At 47.6% G+C, this 19,050-nt stretch overlaps 1 protein-coding gene across 10 annotated transcripts in view; it reads left to right on the top strand.

The window, feature by feature from the left end:
- Window positions 1-19,050, top strand: part of LOC144151690 (uncharacterized) — a 69,663-nt gene that overhangs the window by 42,880 nt on the left and 7,733 nt on the right. For all 10 annotated transcript variants that reach the window (XM_077682870.1, XM_077682831.1, XM_077682823.1 and 7 more), the window contains 5 exons: window positions 619-679; window positions 1,673-1,783; window positions 11,775-11,839; window positions 11,918-11,989; window positions 13,639-13,741. In XM_077682870.1, coding sequence (XP_077538996.1) covers window positions 619-679; window positions 1,673-1,783; window positions 11,775-11,839; window positions 11,918-11,989; window positions 13,639-13,741 — 412 coding nt within the window. The remainder of the gene's footprint in view (window positions 1-618; window positions 680-1,672; window positions 1,784-11,774; window positions 11,840-11,917; window positions 11,990-13,638; window positions 13,742-19,050) is intronic.

Raw genomic sequence — 19,050 nt, forward strand, 5'->3', positions numbered from 1 at the left:
GAGCTTGCAAGACTGTTCCGTTAGCTGATATCCTTGATGTGCTTGCAGGCAATGACAAGCAATTACAAAACCGCAGTCGGCGCTGCCCCATGCATGCAGCGGGAAAGCGAGTGGGTCCACAAGAAAGGGAAGGCCGGGAGATGCACCCGCTCACGCATGTTGCCAAGCGGCTTGTAGCCATTTTAGTGCGCTGGAGCTGGCGGTCCCTAGCAAGCGTGAGTTTTGAATTACCGCATCTGTGATGGGATGTAAGCCGTCACACAGTCATGACATTGACCTGAAGAATACCAAAATGGTCAGTAAATTCTCGTCTGGGGAAAAAAAAAAAAAAAGGTTTGTTACACCCATTGCGAGGAAATTTCAGCTTTGTTAAAACTAGGTCTTAAATACATGGGCATCTAAAAATTTCAAGGGAAATTACTAGTGCTGCATTATATCCATTAGTTCGTTATATCCCATTTAGTTATAACAAGGTTTTACTGTAATATGCAGAAAACTTTTGAAATTATTGACTTTCGTGGAACTTACTTCGATAATATGCAAAGCATGCAGGCTGTTCACTGAAAGGTGGGCAGTGTGGCAAGGAGTGTCTGCTATTCCTCCCGTTTCCTCTCGCAGGCCAAAGTACCTCATGACAGCCTTGGCGCTGCACGAAGGCAACCCTGGCCACCATCTGCAGGTGTGTCTATGTAGTACACGTAGTGCCACTGGCGAAGCTGCCCTTGAGGTACCTAGCCCCTAACCTAGGTATACTACATGCACCTAATAATCCCTGTGCCCAAGAAGTCTTCTTTTTTTTTTTTTTTTTTTTTGTGGTGTTACAGAGAGAAATCTTGTTAATGCAAACTTGAAAAAAGTCTGAAAAGTTGAATGAACTGGAGGTGGGATTTATAGGGGTCATTTTCAGGTGTAAAGGGCTTGGCACTCGACACAGTTACTACACTAGGGCAACCGGAACAAGCTTGAATGACCAGAATTATGTTTTTTAAGAAAACAGTGAGCTTGGCTTATTTTGGCCTTTGTTGACCTTGCTAGTAAGTGTGGGCAGGGTTGGGGCTGGTTGGAGAACCGTTGGTTCATTTGCTTGTCAGTTTGATGCCCCCCCACCTTTGTTTCCTAGGGAAGTTTGGTCGAGAAAATCTCGGATTGCCTCTGGGCTGTCGGCACCTCTGAAGCCGACTTTTCTGTGATCAGCATCAGTTTTTGTTCGCCACCAGGTTGCAGAACATTGGGTGTGCATATAGAAAATGAGGCATGCACAATGCTTCATTCTGTTGTAATCAAAGATGGCATGCTTTTTGGTTTTAGGGATCTACACTGTATCAATGCCGAAAGACATCATGCTGCCAGTATAGGCCCACGCATTTCACTGCTTTAAATAATGTGCAGTAGACTTACTTTGTCAGGTTTTCTTTCATTAAGCTCATTGAATTTTTGGGAGTCATCAAGCGCAATGAAAATTCAGTTAGAAAGCAACCTAGTTGGTACCCGAAAGTTGGTCGTGGCATTATGCGATCTTAAATGGGCTAAGCATTGGGCTGTTGTGCTGTTGAGATTCTGATTTTCGTGGTTTGCTTTCTGTGTGTCGCTGGTAGCACTTTTGTCATCTCATTTTTATTCCTAGCTTTCTTGGCTTGAGTGGAGTGGGGAACCTTGTATCTGTACCTTCCAGGGCTCATATGCTATGGAGCTTCCTGGGATGCCATCTTTCCGCAGTCAGGTTGAAGATCGGCGCTACAATGATGGGCCCGTCCATTTTCCTCTTCATACTGCCTATGTTGAGGTAAGCTTGTGATGTAAAGCTTTCTCTCAGTTCGGGATATTTGTTCCCAGTTAAGGCCTTATTTAACAACTGTGGCTTAAAGTTAAAATCTATAACAATGCCTCGATGTTTCTGTCAGAGCGCACACACAAAGAAAGCTGCTTGATCCATGAGTTGTTCTGGGCATCTCCCCGCAGGGGTCACACAAGGGCTCAGTATTAGTTTCAATGAGTGATTTATATTTTGATTATTAAATTGTTATGTTCTGCATTTCTTTTCATAATTGCTAATGACTAGAACAGACCTAAGCTTAATGAGATACAAAAAGCTGTACATTTTGCTGGCCTTGTTCACACTACTAAAAGTAGTGGTACATGGCTACCAGCCAATCATTCTTAAAGGGACACTGAAGTGATTTGTAAACAATGCGGGATTACGAGCGCAAACTGTAGTCCGGAGTCCCTGGGCCCTGTTTTGACCACTCTGTGCGCGTTTACGCGAATTTCTTTAGTAGAAAAATCAATTCGAAAATGCTGTCCTCCTCTCTTTACGCTCGCCCATTTTCTGTGGCGTTTTCGTGTGACGTCAGCAGGAGAGGAGCTGACAATTGGCTGCGCTACTACACGGCTCGCCGACCTTCCGCGACTGAGTCAGTCGGCCCACCGTTTAGTCCGCCGGCCGCTGACGGGTCGTCGCAATTCGCTCGATCAGTTGAAACTAAGCCACAACACATTTGGGAATGGAAGAATGCGCCTTTCTTTACTTCGTTAGTTTGTACACTGTATCTAGCTCCAAGTCAACGTCGCTTCACACAAGCGCTGCACAAGCGCACATGCGACGCTTCACTGACTGGTACGCTAGTAGGAAAATATAAGGCCTCTTGAAGGGGGAGAAGAGTGAGCGAAGTCAATATAGGTACTAAGGAAATAAAATCAACTGATATTTTTACCGTACAGCGTAAAACTAGGGTGCGGGAAGCACTTTTTTGCGCTGGGCGAACAAGCAGAGCGGTCAGGAGCACGACTACGCATCTGCGAACGCTTTCCCGTCTACGAAATGCAATTGCTAGACGTGAACTATTGTGGAAACTCGGGGGACGCTTACTGCACGAGCGCAATACAACAAATAGTCACCTAAGCTGCTTAAAATACTAAAACTAAATAAAAGTGTAAAGTGGTTATGCATTATATACCTAATATTTTCCTTTGCTGCCAGCGGCCCACTGTGGTCTAGTTGTCTGGGGCGCTAGGTATGTCATCGCAAGTGTTTTGCCAGTCACAAGTTTGAATCGCCGCGGGTACATACTTTTTTTTTTTTTATGAGTTAACTTTTTCGTTTTGCGCCGATGTTTTCTATACTGAGTTCACCTTTTTTTGGGCCGCAACGTTCATTGCTCCACGAACTAGTCCACAGAACTCGCGCAGGCTGGCACTGCCGCACTAGTGAGTTCTCGTTGGCGTGCTGTTGCCATAAGCACCGACTGCTTGCGGGCAGTGGGCACAGGCCAGAATCAACAGACCCTTGGCCTGGTGCGAACACGCTTTTTACGATACAGGCATGAGCGAGGCAAGCTCCAAATATGGGGGAAAAGCGCATGCATTTGAGCGTCTGTGGGGACGCGGAGGGCGTTCATGCACTGCGTAGGCCTCAGATAGTGAATGCTACGATTCCAAGCCGTCCTGGGAGGCTTATCTTATGCATTTTACAGACGACAACATGGCAGAAGCGCGGTACTACGATAAGTGGGATATTGAGAATGCCCATCCAACAACGCCATCGAATGTCAAACATGTTGTTTTACAGACCGAAACCGAAACTTGTTTGATTGCTAACCTTGGGCATCGTCCAATCACGGCGCCCCCTCCTCCCAACGTCACAGCTTAGTTTGTGCGGCCGCCGCAAACCGCGCATGGTAGTTTTTCTTCTTTCACGCTTTGTAAAATAATTACAGTTGAACCTCGTTATAAGAGACATGGATGTAAGAGACAATGGGTATAAGAGACACTATTCACCCACATGGTTGGCTGCCCTATCTTTCCCATTAAATTGACCTCTTTTATAACAGACATCGGATATAGAAGATTGGTTATAAGGGACAAGTCATCTTTGAACTTTAATCAATAATCTCGCTTGTAACGGACATTTTAACTTCAGATGCAGAGCCACCAGTCACTAATTGCAGTTGCTTCCATTCCATTCTGGTAACACAGGTGGACGACAGACGCCTGCAGTCACTATTTATTATACCTTCAGCAAACACAAAGTGGTTCAGTCAGCTATGAAGGGACGATGAGAAGCCCTGCCAATGGAAATGCAACTTACAGAAGTGGTTGAAGCTTACTTCCATCCACTGGATGGAGCGCGATTGCACATGCGGGCTGTCCCACTCGCGTAGCTCCCAATCAAGAAGCATCGCAGATGTTGAGTCCTGCAAGCGTAATGAATAGCCTGAGCACACAGCGGAAGAAGCTCTGTGCCCTGGCTATTCATCAGGCTTGTGAACTCAACATCTACGATTCATCTTCCACAAACAGTGAAAGAAGAGAAAGCTTGTAGAATCAGTTGTAAAAAACAGTGTAAGTACAGTCATGAAGCAAACAAAGATTCAGAACTGTTTCATAAATTCTGGGGGCCAAACATAAATTAGAATGAACCTTTTCCAACATGCTGTTGCGTTCTTTTGAGCTTATTTTAGTCATACGGTGCCCACATTGAACTAGGGTCTGATTAGTAAGTGAAAACATGGTTCCCTGCTTATAAGAGACATCTCGTATAAGAGACAGAAACTGCTCCCCGGTACGTGTCTCTTATGAAGGGGTTCAACTGTACCGATTTCTCAACCGGATAAACGATGAAAAGTGTGCTAATTTGAGCCAGTCTACACAGTGCAAGCAAAAACGGGAGCTTGACAAATTCACTTCAGTGTCCCTTTAAACCGAATATAAAATCAAGTTAGGAGAGGAAATGGCAAAGGCAAAATCAAGTACTAAATAGTTGAAATGGCTTTATGTCACAATTTTTTTTTTATCATGAAAAGCCGGTGCTGCACGAGCTCTGGAGTTAGCTTTTCCCACTCTTTGGCCACATTGTCGCTGACTAAAAAATTTCTTCTCATTCCCAGCCCTCTCCAAATATTTCTTGAGTAGCAGTGCACTTAATTGGGCCATTTTGCGTGTTTCGAGATGTTTTAAGTTTTTGTTTCCTCCAGGGTGCAAAAAGATCTAGCTGCAGCTGGGTTCTGGTTCCGCACTTTCATCCCAATCAATCGAAACTCTAGGGTATCGGAGGGGACATGCGCCAAGAAATTTAATCTTAAATGATTATTTGGTCCCACTTGTTCTCTAACAGTATAGTTTTAAACAAACAAAATTACAGTAATCACTCGTTGACTGGAAGTAGTAAAATCTGGTCGAAATTTCAAGATAAGCGAAGTTTCAAGTTAAGCGCAATGTCGAAAATTTGGGGCCAAGTTTCTCGGATAATAGCTAGGGCTGTTAGCAAGAGCTCCACTACGTAGGGGAACTTTCTTAAGTCAAAACAATTCGCAGGATATATTTTTATTATTGCGGAAGAAGGAACTACGTGATGCTCGCCTGTTTGGCGTTGGAATGTGGTCCCCTAAGAGGGTTCTCGATCTGCTGAATGCATCGCACCAATTGTGGGTCACCACCCCTGCATTCTATATTGTTTTGAAACGGGCAAAGCATGTTTCTTGTTTCTACTGTTACATGTGCTTCGGGAGGCTCCTCGTAGTCCGCATCATCAGCGGCGTTGTATAAAGCTATCTCAACGGTGTAGGCTGTGGACAGACAGCATTCTGTTAAATGGAACATCAGCCTTGTACAGGGCCACGTAAATTTGCCGTTCACGACCGCGTTTGGCATGTAGTGAGAGCTAAGCGTTCAAACGGAGACATCATCAGCTGCTTATAGCGGACTTCGCCTTGTGTTAAGATTTCGATATATCTGTGGTCCTTCAAAAAAACGTTTCGAGATAAAGGGGGAAAATACATGGCGCCTATGGGTCGTAAATGCACGGCGAGAAAATGTTTCAACTTAATATTTCGAGATATTCGAGTTTGAGTTAACAAGGGATTACTGTACTTTGCTAACCCTTTAGTCGCCGCTATTGCCACTACCGCCACTACAAATGCAAGGACCTGCCATATTGACAATAGCAATTTAATGATAATTCTTCATTGGAATTTTAAAGGGACAGTGCCCGCTGCTTTCTGTTGACCATTGTGGTCTGTACCTCACAGTTTGCATAACGGATGTATTACAAAGCATAGCAGGCACACACCGCGAGGCACCACTGTGGGTTCGAGCTAGTTGAGCAAACTCGCAAGACTGAAACGCCGTCACGCCAACTCAACACTGCCTCTATTGGGCAGATGGAATAGGGGGCGACAAAGGAATATGCCCAGGGTGCGGAGGGAAGACGTTTATTTTACACCAACGTCCCAGTTACATGGTTTGCATGTACTTACTTTCCTTTAGGTGAAAGGGGTGATAAGGCGCCACACGCAAGTGTGCACATTGTCGCCGCACAGTACCAGTGGCGGGTTCGATTCCCGGCCACGGCGGCCGCTTTTCTGATGGAGGCGAAAAGCAAAAACGCCCGTGTGTACGAGATTTCGGCGCACGATAAAGATCCCCAGGTGGTCAAAATTAATCCGGAGCCCTCCACTACGGCGCGCCTCATCGCCTGCGTTGCATCGGCGCGTTAAACCCTACAATCAATCAATCAATCAACAGTACCAGTGGGCTCTTTGGTCAGGGTAGAATCCGGGGCCCGGCGCACCGTTGTGCGCACGCATCGCTGCACTGGTTAGATTGGCACGCAACAGCAACAGAGAGACGCAGTCTGTTTACTCACAGGCGTGTCTGTTTGCTCACAGGCGCGTACCACCGGTCATGATTGTCAAGTGTGGGGTACGGCCTTACTATATGTAAGCGGAGGGACAATAGGAGCAACCTAAGGCATGGGCCGGCAGCTGGAAGGGCTGGTGGGCTTTCGCGGCGCAACAGAATTGCAGACGGATGGTAGAGAAAGTGTCGCATACCTTTGGCATTCTGTTGAGCGTCTCTCCGAACAGTCACTTGCACAGGGCACGCGCCCTGCGTCCTGGCAAGAGGGAGTTCGGGCGCTGTTCAAATAGGCCGATGAGATGAGGTTAACCACGAACCAGGGCAGAGCGGCCATCGAGCTGACAGTGTTTTATCACGCAACGGCAGCTGGCACCTTCACCTCATCAGGAATTAGGAAGCTTTGGCTTGGCCTAACGCAGTGGCGCAGGGGCGAGCTGGCTTCGAGGCAAGAGAGGGGGAAAAGCCGTACCACAGTACAAACCGAGCAAGAGTGTAATGGCGGTGGGCGGCAGGATCCGCACACCATTTAGCACAACTAAAGCCAGCTTTGACTATGCCTCAGTTTTGAGTGTCCGACTGTTGAACTTGTTGTCAGGAAACTCACACAAAGTAGATATTTAGTGTAATTTAGTATCAGTGACATGTTGAAGAGGTCCTCAAAAACATTTTGAACATGGTCAGTAAACCTGCACAGTCGAGAGATTACGTGTCCAAGCACATCTGAATGAAATAGTAGGTATCATTTTTTCTAAATAGCAGAACGCTCACATTTATGCTGCAAAATTTGCCGCCTTTTGCTTGCGCTGGTTTTGAATCCTTGTGATGAGGCAGAGATCCCTATTATTGGTCAGCTTTTTCAGCGCACACCTGGTAATGCCAGGCGTCATTCATGCATTGTCTGCTCTCTGTCAACACTGGCATTTTCATTAGTGAAACCTGCAGCGTGCTTGGGCACCGTTGTGTTTGTTTCAGTTTGTCTTTTTGAAGGTACAAATGAAATGCGAACACGAAAATGGGAACCAGAAGACACATATAGCGCGATTTCTTTCCATGGAAGTCAAATTGAGGCGTGGCTTAAAGGAGCCATGAAGAGAAAATGCAAGTTGGTTTTATTCGAAAGATTTCGTGTTTTATAGTGCCCCCAGCGCTTGTCCGGATACAAACGGTGCTTTATTCACTGAGAAATTAAACAATTTAGGTTAAAATTTTGATTTTCCCGCTCAATCGTGCGTTTTCGTGGTCCCAAGTGACATCACTGGAACCGACCGCTCTGCAGCCTAGAGTACCTTCATTCACGCATCCGCCGTACAGGGTAGAGACACGTATACGCTGGCGCCGCCATTTTCGGTTGCTCGCTCGCCGCCGAAGCAAGTCATTGTGTCAAAACCGCGCTAAAATTATCGCCGCAACGCGGTTTACTGAAGAAGTTTGAATCATATTGTCTGTTTCGCGTTGCTAGGTCTCGTGGGAAACGAAAAGAATAACGCGTTGAGCCCGTTGGCCCAATTGCGGCGGCACGGGACCGTTCAAAAGTTGTCTCCACCCTGTACAGCGGTGTTGGTTTGTTCCCGCGTTTCTTTACGTTCCGTAACCTAGATGGCGCCACCATACCGTGGCAAGCGTTTGGTTTGTTTTTGCCCGCATTTAAACCTGGCTTGTTTTTGTTCTGGGAGAAAATATTCGTTCCCTGAAACAGTGCTCGCTCTACAAATGGGGTCACGTAAAACACCGTTGCTTGCGTCAATCGGCCAGTGTCGTCTGAGACAACCCCAAGCCCCGTAGTGCTGTGCAGCTAAACAAGCATGCTGTGCGCAGTACGAACAGCAGAACGCATCAGTACTTCTATGTTTACATGTGCTTTCATAACTTCCACTGTTTGTCCCATCATTCTTATTGCTTTGTAAAGAATGTGCCCTAAATTTAAGCGCAAATCGCTCGTTCGTCTAGTTTGTAAGTTCTACTTAATTTGCGTCTGCGTCTGCCAGCCTCCGCCAATCGCAGAGCTTAGCTCATGTGACGACATAGGTTCTGTTGCGGGAAATGAGCTGGTGGGTCGCATGACCGTTCCCGTTTTTCCTAATTACCGTAAAAACCCGCGTATAATACGGACCCGCGTATAATACGAGGTGTAATTTGGGGACAGCAAAATCAGAAAAAAGTTTTTATCCGCATATAATACGAGGTAAAGAGCACAGAAAATATTTATTTGCACTGCAGTTACCCTTGAGTCATTGTCAGTTTTCGCTGGCATTGCCTCCCGACGTCTGTTCAGTCATCGTCAGGTTCGCTGCCGCTGTCTCCTGAAGTCGCCTTGTTGGAAATGTCTTCCCACAGAAAGTGGTCCTCAGTGCCATCACGGGCGTTCGAGATGCTGCATTTTTAAAATAGCGACTGACGAGCTCCTCTGGGATGCTGGCCCACGCATCCGCGATCCAGCCACAAAGCACCGCTGGAGAAGCCCGCGTCAGCCATCCGGTAGCTGTCACTTAAGGGTCTCCTGACCTCATCCACTCTTGGTAGCAGGACCTGATGCACTCTTTGAAAGGTTTGTTGATGCAAACGTGTAGCGGTTGCAGCTGGGATATCATTCCTCCTGCAATGACAATGAGTTCGATGCGGGGTTCGCGCAACAACTTCCTCACGGAATCGGCCAGGTGGCAGCGAAAGGCGTTCAACACGAGCACTGACGGGAACCCCCAACAGTGCTCCAGGCCGCCGACCCCACACAGGCTTTTATCCAGTCAAGCACCAGTTGCTTTCTCCACCCGCGAATGCTGCATTTGGTGACGCCGAACTGCCGTCCTGCGGCGCAATTCCTGATGGTCTCGGCACATAACATAACTTTTCTTTTAATTGCCGCTGAATACTGCCTTCGTGCACCCGACGTCGTGACAGACTTGCGGTGAACGTGCCGATCCTTCGCGTAGTCAAAACAATCAAAATGGCGCCGGCTGCGAGAAGCAGCAGCCAGCTAACGCAGCCACAAGATGGCCCATCCTCCGCTGAAACCGAATTCAAAAGTGCAAATTTTCTGCTGAAAACTTTGGAATCCACATATAATACGAGGCGAAAATTTTACATAGTAAAATTTGGAAAAAACCTCGTATTATACGCGGGTTTTTACGGTATGTAGCTTATTTGAGCGAAGTTTACGTTAAAAGTGGTGTCAGTATGATTCTAACGAGACAATCTTTTGAATGAACCAAACTTGTGTTTTCTCTTCATGGCTCCTTTAATTACAGTCACAAAGTTGGAAATGTGGCTTTCCGAATATACCAATAGCACGCCTTTATTAAACGTCCACGAACAGCATTTTTCAATTTTTCCTGTTTTGGTTCGTTTTTATGTGTGTTTGCATTTCATTTGTCCATGACTGTGCCTTATTGCAGGCCTTTCCACAACGTATGTGCTTACCTTGTGGTAAGGATTTGTGAAGGCTGCTGAGATCCAGTGCTCCTTTGCAGATAGCAGCTCTGTACCTCTAAATATCTCACCGAGCAGTGTGTGCTCTGAAGAATTTGGTGTAGTGAACTTTCCACCACTTTCTAGTTGTGCTTCTCTGTGAGTGCAAAAAGAACTGAATTGCACAAACAGATCCACAAGAACACCTGCTGCTAGCAGCTGCCTGTTTTCGTTGTCCGTCCACTTGCCCGCAATGGATTTCAGAAAATTGAAGCATTCGCTATGCTAATTGATGCATCGATTAGTATAGCCGTGTTGGGCAGCACTGGAACGAAGCACATTATCACCAAAATTCAGCCAAGGTGCTCAATACAGCATGTGTATTAATTTTTGTTATCGTATTGTTGAAGTTGCCGGGACTTGCAGTGCCAGGAGCAGTCCCCCATGCACAGTATTTCCGGGAGAAGAATTACGTTGTGCACTGCACACCACAAATGTTGCCACCAAACTTGTGTGAAATCTTGGCTGATGCACACGCCATGCACATGTGCATGCTGTGCATCTGCACACTAAGTTTGCCGGTGCCTTCCGCAGCATTACGAAGGGTGCGGAAGAGAAGGAAAGACAAGTGATAACTCCCTCAACATTATTTGCATTGGAGAAATTCTTTTGGAAAGGGATTGTTAAAATTTTATGCTTCACACGATACCTAGTCACTGAGGAGATTTTACCATATTTAGGTTGTGTCAGTTTGCTTTCCTCTTCAAATGGTGGAGCAGAGTCACAAAGCAAGAATGCGTATAGGAGGTTAAACGGCCCACTGCAGTGGGCGCAGGCGAGCGACAAGATGACATCGCAATGAAAACCAACGCGGACTACAAAGCTTCTGTGGTGAGGGGAAACTCCCTCGCAGGTTCTTTTAAGGGATTCTGTGGCGACTGGGACCTGCCACAGTGCCAGTAATTAGACGAGGGCGCTTGGCAACGGCACAAAAACATATATTCTTAAGCCAACACACACACGTCAAGTTATTACGACTCAAAGTTAACCGACACATACATAACCCTAAAACATATTAAACCTAAAGAAAATACACAGAAAAGTCCCCGCCAATTGTTCAGGGTGACGAGGTGCTGTCCGCAGTGCGTCGTGGGTGCCGGTGACGATGCGAGGTGTGGCATTGCGGGGCCCCAAAACCTGACAAGCTTAGAGTCTTCAACCTGGACGTCGCGCTCCTCCAACCTGCTCCATCCACTCCTCCCGGCGTTCTTTCCCATTCCAGCATGGCCTCCCCAGCTCTTCGGTTGTGGCCGTCCCTCATTGGCCCACGTCATCCGTTCGTGTGGATTGCTACTTCTTCTTTATTAGCAAAGCTGGATGAGGGCAATCTCTTCATGGTCATGTTCCCGCGCTTGCGTCACCATGATCGTCAAAACGAGCACATCACCTCACAGCTTCGTAGCTGTGATGGCGAAGGAGAGGGTAGCGACATCTAAAGGACGAAATGATACTGGCCATAATTTATTCCAGGCTGCACAGTGAAATGCTGATCGCGTTGTCCACGCAGTTTCTGCGACAGGTGCTGCTAGCTGTACCTTGGCCAAGTGCTTGTGACGTTATCTTTGGCCGTCCTAGGAAGTGACATTTCCCCTCCTGTCTTGTTCTTGCTCTGTGAGCAGAGTAGAGGTGCAAATGTGCAATTGTTAGGCAAAAGTAATGGGCAAGTTTGTGTCCTGCAGGGCTGGGGCTTGTACAGTGAGTACCTTGGCTACGAGCTGGGTGTCTACAAGACCCTCTATGACAAGTGAGTGGTGTTTAATTGCTTACACCTCCCAGGTTACTTTTGTGTAGCTACAGTTGCTTCTTGCTCCCTCTTTACAAGGTTTGGACACCTCTCCCAAGAAATGCTTCGGGCCTGTCGTCTTGTCGTCGACACTGGCATGCACGCACTTGGGTCAGTATTCCTTACCTGCGTTTCAGTTGCTCCCGCCTGTGTTGATTTCACCAGGGGAAGCCACAACGTAGCATACAGCTGTTGGGCTGTACGATGTTGACACGTGCATTGCATAGTTAAAAAACTTGTGGTCACTGACTGACCAAAGGTTTATTAAAAGGCTATAAAGATGTTTTGGCTTTCGTCTGAAGCCTTGTTCACTCTGCGAATAAGCCTGGTGCACGAAGCTTTTAATAGCACCGAAGTAATCGCCCCAGACATTTTCCATACGTTGGCGAGAGATTGCTTGCATTGTGGTTGAGGGTTTTTGCAGTTGTTTGAATAATCAGGGACTCAAGATATCGTCGGGACAGCCATTTCTGCTCACAGCTACAAGATGGGGCTGCTGATCTACCCTAAGTGCGCCAAGAACTCTGCGATTGCGACTACCCCAAGCACTTGTAGATTCTGTTCTACGATGGTCGTCACGCCCTTCAGAACTTGTTGGTCCTCCTTGCCAAGCCCAAGCCGCCATCTTGTATGTGCCCAGGTGTGAGCGGATCTTTGGCACGGGTTCTGCGCTCTTGCGATGTGCACGTCGCTCACGTTTTTGCGCGCAAGTTGAGGCACCAGTGCTGGTGGCTGTCAAAGACAGGATCAACAAAGGAAAGTTCGCTGGGATAGTGTACATAATTCCCTGCGCCGACTGCGATTGTTGCTACGTTGGTGAGAGCGGCAACTTTGAAAGATGATTGTGCGAGCACAATAACAACTTCAGAAACAAGAAGATAGCTTTGAACGTGCTTGCGGAACACGTGGAAGCCATGATACATGAAATAGACTGAGAAGATGCATCAGTTATCACTAGGGAAAAGAAATGGCTGTCACGCCGATATCTTGAGTCCCTCACTATTAAAACGACCGCAAAAACAATCAACCACAATGCAGGCAATCTCCCGTCAACCTATGCAAGATGCCTGGGACAATTACTTCGGCGTACTTATAACCTTCATGCTTTGGGCTTATTCGCTGAGTGAACAAGGCTTCTGTGTGGGAGCTGAAACATTTTTCTTGCCTTTTAATAAACCTTGGGTCGGTGATCACAAGTTTTTTACTATGAACCTCTTACCCGACCAGACAAGATTTCTTCCAACTTTGGCTTTCATTTACATACATTTCATTTACATTTTACGCAGTTTACACAGATTTTCATGAAAACTCTGAAACTGAACCTGTGAGGTGCAACAAACTTGCTGATAAAAGGCTGTTTTTCCCAGAAAAAAAAAGTTATATCAGTGTAAGACAGCAGTGAAGTTGCTGTTTAGTAGGTGGCACTAAAATTAGCTGTGGTAACAAGTAAAAGGTTCTTTTCATTCATGTACCCTCCTTGTACTGTTGTGCTATTTCTTATTTGTCTGCAGTCATCATTTGGGACAGATAAGCAATATATTTTGGTGAACTGAGCTGAACTGTGAATATGCTGAGCAGATATTGGTGTTTACCTTCATGGGGTTCGCTGCCCATGTTTGAGATGCGTTATGAAGTCTCCCTGCAACGAAATTTTCAATCCCCACTCAGAAAGCACAAAAAGCTTTGTATAATGTCATTTGCTGCCATTCACACTTACCTGGTACAGTTTGTTTATGCTTACATACTTTTGCAACCTTCAGGTGGAGCCGAGAGAAAGCGGTGCAGTATCTACTGGAGCACACTTCCTCTAGCAAGAGTGAAGTGGAGAGTGAGATTGACCGCTACATCACTTGGCCTGGACAGGCAAGTCTAGCAGAAATCTGTGCCTCATTCTGTGGCTTTGCACACCACTGCTTTGCACACATTAAGAATGAGTGTGCCAGTTTTTGGGGTGTCATTGTGCACTAGTCAGGAGCCATGAATTTTGCCATAGGCTGTTAACATTCACGTGAATCATGTCTTAGCTAGGTCTCTTTTTATTACCTTTTAAATGGTGGCAGCTTTTTGAAATGTCAGTAACAACAAGTTTAAGCGCGGGGCTTTGCTGTTTGATCGTTAAGTGTTAGTTGGCTAGAAAACTCGGAAAACAAGTGTGAGAACATGAAAACAAGTAGGGCCAAACAAATGTGAGCAAATGGGAACGAACTGTTGTAGGTTAGTGTCGTTGGTGCCCAGCACTGACTGTGTCTTTGTTGGACCAGGTCCCTTTTGTCTCAGAAAGAGGCACTGCTTGCTGCCTTCACTGCTAGAGGGAATGCGCTTGGGGGTTCGGGCAGCTTCCGCACCAGGGGCTCTGCTGGCAGCTTCCACTCGAGAGGCTATGGCCGTAACTTCCGTTCCGAGGGTTCTGGTGGTGGCTTCTGCTTTGTCGACACCGGGGCTTTTTGGGCGAATTCTTGGGCTGATGCAATTTGGCAGACTCCTTTTTCTTCCGTTCCAACTTCTGCTTTCGCGGTTTGTTGGAAGGGGGAGGCGGCGACGATGGTGGACGACGTAGCACGGAGCTGCTCGTTGAAGGCTTTGCGGAGGCGGGTTCTGCGTGCGCTGGTGGTGGAAGCGAAGAGACTTTCAATGCTGCTTCTTTTTGCACGAGAGGAACGCTTGGAGGAACGCTTTTTGTAGCTTTTGTCCTTCGACTTGTCTCGGTGCTTCTGCGATGACTTGTCTGCTCGCCTTGAATCAGTTTCTGACGATGAACTTTTGGCCTCAGACAATTTTGGCTCTGTAATTTTGGCTTCCAACTGCTTTAGTTCGGGTGGCTTGTGCTCTGCATTGTGCTCAACATCTCCTGCAGATGAAGGTTTGGCGTCACATGACTTGTTTTTCTTCTGGAGTGGATCTTTGTGCCGCTCCTTGTTTCTTGAACTGCTCTTGTGCGCTTTACTGCTCGATGAGGACAAGGGCTTGCGGGAACTGCCACTTGTGCTGTTGCTGCTGCGACTTTTGCTCAACTTGCTTTTGGACTGGCTGCGTTTCTGCTCAACTATTGGAGAAGCAGCTTGCTTGCATTCCGGAGAGGGGCTGTAGGTGTTTGGAACATTATCTTGGCAAGATAGTGGTAACCACGGCTGCTCTTCTGGTCCTGGGAGTGGCAAACGCTGGAGGCCTGCTGATCTGTGATGTCCAGGCATATGGTGATTGAAAGAGGGCCCCTGGATCATAACAGCGTTCGACATCCTGGGCAACAGTCGCTCATGGCACAGAACACTCATTCCTGTGGGTGTATGGCGAATTTCAGTTGACTTGGGTGGCTGAAACAATTGCGCATGGGTTGCAGAAAACCAGTCTTCACCCAATATAAGTGGCACAGCATTATTATCGAGGGTGGCTGCTTGAACCAAAGCGGTGACAAGTCCAACAGAAACCTTCAAAACATACGGCGCCAGCTGGAGCTATTGTTGCCCCACCGACGACGACTAGTGGAGGTCTAGTCCAAGGCAGGAGGGGCAAAGAGCTGACCAAGCGACGGGAAACAAGCGTCACTTTCGATCCACTGCCGGGAAATGCATCCACTTGACCAATCCCAGCAATTGTGTTAACAAGAGCACACTGGACCAGTGTTCCATCGAGGGTTTCGGAAGGGGTGCTGTGGAGAGCTGGGGAAGAATGTGTTGTAGACGTTGGAGCGGTAGCTCTAGGTGGACACTTGGATGCGAGATGTCCTTTTTGACGGCACTGGAAGCACACAGCTTCGGCCAAGTTCTGTCCAGGACGGTAGACAGGAGCACCATGTTTAGTGGAGATGGTGCGGTATCGAACGTCTTGTTGGTCTGGTAGCAGGGCTGAAATGCGCTGTGGCCAGCTGGTTCTGTCTGACACAGCCTGAGGATTCATGTACTCTATGTTGCGGGGAGGCAACTGTAGGCTTGGCAATGGTGGTGTGCTGTTTGAATACCCTGGGCGTGGGAGTCGGAGGGCCAAATGACTCGATGTTTGATCCAGCTTAGTTACGATGTCCATATATGCTGCAACGGTCGCTGGGCGTTGCGCTGCCATAGTAGTGGCCAGGTTCGAGTCGGCGATGCCCTGAAGGGCGTGCTCTATGCGCTGAGTGTCCGAGAGAGTGACCGGGCATCCAGAAATGAGCTTAAACTTTGCCAGAGAGTAGTTGACAAGGTTCTCTATGTGCGCTTGCACATGACAAGTAACTGCTTGTTGCCTCTGTAGCAAGGTTTGCTTGGCGCTGAATTGATCTAGGAATACTTGCCTGAATGTTTCCCACGTCGGGCATTGACAGCCAATGACGGCTTTCCAATCAGCAGCTGCTCCACGAAGTTTGCCCAGGGCGACGGCGAGTAGTGTTGAAGGCTGCCACGAAGCAAGGTTTTAAGTTCGCTCCAACTCTTAATCCAGTGGGACTCTGAAATGCTGCTGTCCCCACTGCAAGTAGGAAGCGATGCGGACAGGTCTGGAAGAGTAGCGACTTGAACTGGGGCTGCAGCGCATTGCGACACCTGAAGGAGCTGCTGAAGTAAACCCGTCAGCAGTCGTCAGCAACTCAGTGTCAGGGAGCTGGGGGTACGCCGCGGAGTCTGGGGGAGTGGGCGTGGCTGAGCGGTTTTGCGCGATGTCAGCGATAAGGTGGTTAATTACTTCTTCCTTCAACCCGGTAGTTTCCAGATTTCGGCGAGCCAACTCTTCACGGAGATAATCGGCTGTAAAGTCTGCGAGGTTCTCTGGCGTAGCCTCGTTCCAATTCACGAGCGGCATGGCGGTCAACAAAGCAGCAAATGGGTTACGAGACGAGAAGGCGAGTAGGGCGAACGGTTTGGGCACTGCGGGCAGGTTACTTCATTGGCGGGCAGGCGTCAACACGACAGTCGGCAAAACAAAGGGCGAGGCACGAAATGGCTCGGGCGAAGCGGGTGAGAGGCTGCATCTTTGGAGGGAGCATCTTTGGAGGGAAACTGCACAGGGAGGGAGCACTGGGCAGTGAACCTTCACGGGGCGATGTTCCAGGCACGGTTCGGGGCCAGTTGTGAGGGCCGACGCGGGAGCCCAAGACGTAACGAAGGCACTCAATGCATACAACTAACTTTGTAAGCAAGGCAAGGCGCCTCAAGGAGCATCCAAAACTACCAGTGCCGGCCGCGCGTTGCACACTCGCTCAGCTCTCCTCGGCTTGGTGCTGGCTTCTGACGTAGCCGACAGGTGTCGCTAGTAGTTGGTGCGCTGACTCACACATCTTATTCATTACTGTAAATAATTAGCAATTGCAGTACAGTTAAAACCCGATCTAATGAAGTCGCCAGGAACTGTGAATTACTTCGTTAAATCGGGAACTTCGTAAAATCGGGACTGTGGCATTACAAGCAGTTGATTCCATAAATTTGATGTCTAAAGGGAGGCGCATCCCAGCAGCCATGATGACATTGTAATTGCGGCGGCCACAGCGCTCACCTGCCGATAATTAAACAATGCGCTAAAATTCTGTGGTGAAAATAATAAGCCAGCCGGGGCTGCTTCTGAAGTCGTCGCACCCCAGAAGGCTCGTGAAACAGCGCCTTTTTTTTTTTTTCTACTCTTTCCTGCTTAGCGGAACGTTCTTGGCTCTCATATCCTTGAACTGCGTTAGCAGGGCCTCCTGCAGCTGTGCAAGGTGGGCTTCAGGTTCTTTTTTTCTTCGACACAATTCAAGACGAAGTGGCATGGATGATGGCATCCTTTCGATTCAAGATTGTGTAAAGCGTGCTGGCCGGGATGCCGTGGACAAGGGCCATGGGACTGCGGAGTTTATCTCGTAGAGTTCCGTAAAAACAGAGCTAGATGTAACTCTTTTTTTTTTCCTGCCGTGGTGCAATAATCTGCAGGGCATTCTGGCAAAACTCATTCAAAATTGCTCCTTTTTGATATGCCTATTTCTTCATTAAATCGGGAATGTCTCTGAATCAATAGTTACCGTATTTGATTGAATATAAGGCGGTCACGATTATAAGGCGAGGGGGGAGTTGAAGGACCGAAGAAAAGGAAAAAAAGCTTGCACACTAATATAAGGCGAGAGATCCCGCCAGAAACTTTATTCAAATTCCTACCTTTGAAGTTTGCGAAATTCAGCCGCGATACCACATAACCACGAGCTGTCATCATCTGAAGCATCACTGCTGTCCTTGTCACTGGTGCACTCCCAAACTTCGCTGTCGTCAGTGCCGTCCAGCGAGTCGGAAATGCAGCACTTCGTCAAAGAAGCTGCCATCATAGAGTCGGGTATAGCTGCCCAAGCATCGGCTATCCAGCGAGCCACTACCGACGGAGATGCACGCTTCAAACGGCCCGACGGTGTCAAGGCCGTTTTGTCAGAGGCCATCCATTCGTTGTAGAGGGAATACAAGCGAGGGAACACAAGCGCACACCAGCGAGAGAACACAAAAGACAAGCACATGCAAGCGGCGAAGCGCACGTGGAAAACTGGCTGCGGCATAGAGAAAGAAATATGGCTGCGGTTTTGAACTCGGCTTGTGGATTGAAACATACTGGATTTTTGCTGGCTGTTTTTTACTTTTTATGACTTCCCGCGACGCGATGTTGCTGATCTCGGAGCCCGCCCTCGAATATAAGGCGGGGGCAGACTTTGAGGCCGCGGTTTTCAAAAAAAAACCTCGCCTTATATTCGAATAAATACGGTAGTTCGACTTCATAAAAGCATTGAGCCGTATAGGCACCTGCGGGAGAATCCGAATTTGTTCGTTCGATTGGGAAATTCGTAAGATCAGTTTTGTTAGATCGAGTTTTGACTATTAAAATTAGTGGGCTGCCATTGTGCATTGCCAGCAGAAATGAAGAAGTAAAGACATATGAAGGGCTGTAACTTTTGTTCCAATACACTTGTCATAAAACAAATTAGCCATATTTCTGTGCTTGAGGTATTGGACGTACCGGTTTCCTTTGAGTAGTTGGCTCACAGTGGAGTTGGTCAAATGGTTGGGTTCCTCATTCGCTTACCAACCACTTTGATATATACAGGCTTCAATGGGAGGAGTATCGTCCCGACCAATGGCTGTGGCTCATGTCTGAGTGCTGTGTCGTTAAACAAATTGTGCCACATTTGTTTGCTGAGACAACTCTATAACTGTGCTGGGTTAGATCCATTGCATTTCCATAGAGAATTGAAAAAT

Source organism: Haemaphysalis longicornis, unplaced genomic scaffold, assembly GCF_048455015.1.
Source record: "Haemaphysalis longicornis isolate Haplotype H1 unplaced genomic scaffold, Haemaphysalis longicornis Haplotype H1 scaffold_1, whole genome shotgun sequence".
NCBI classification, from domain to species: Eukaryota; Metazoa; Arthropoda; class Arachnida; order Ixodida; family Ixodidae; genus Haemaphysalis; species Haemaphysalis longicornis.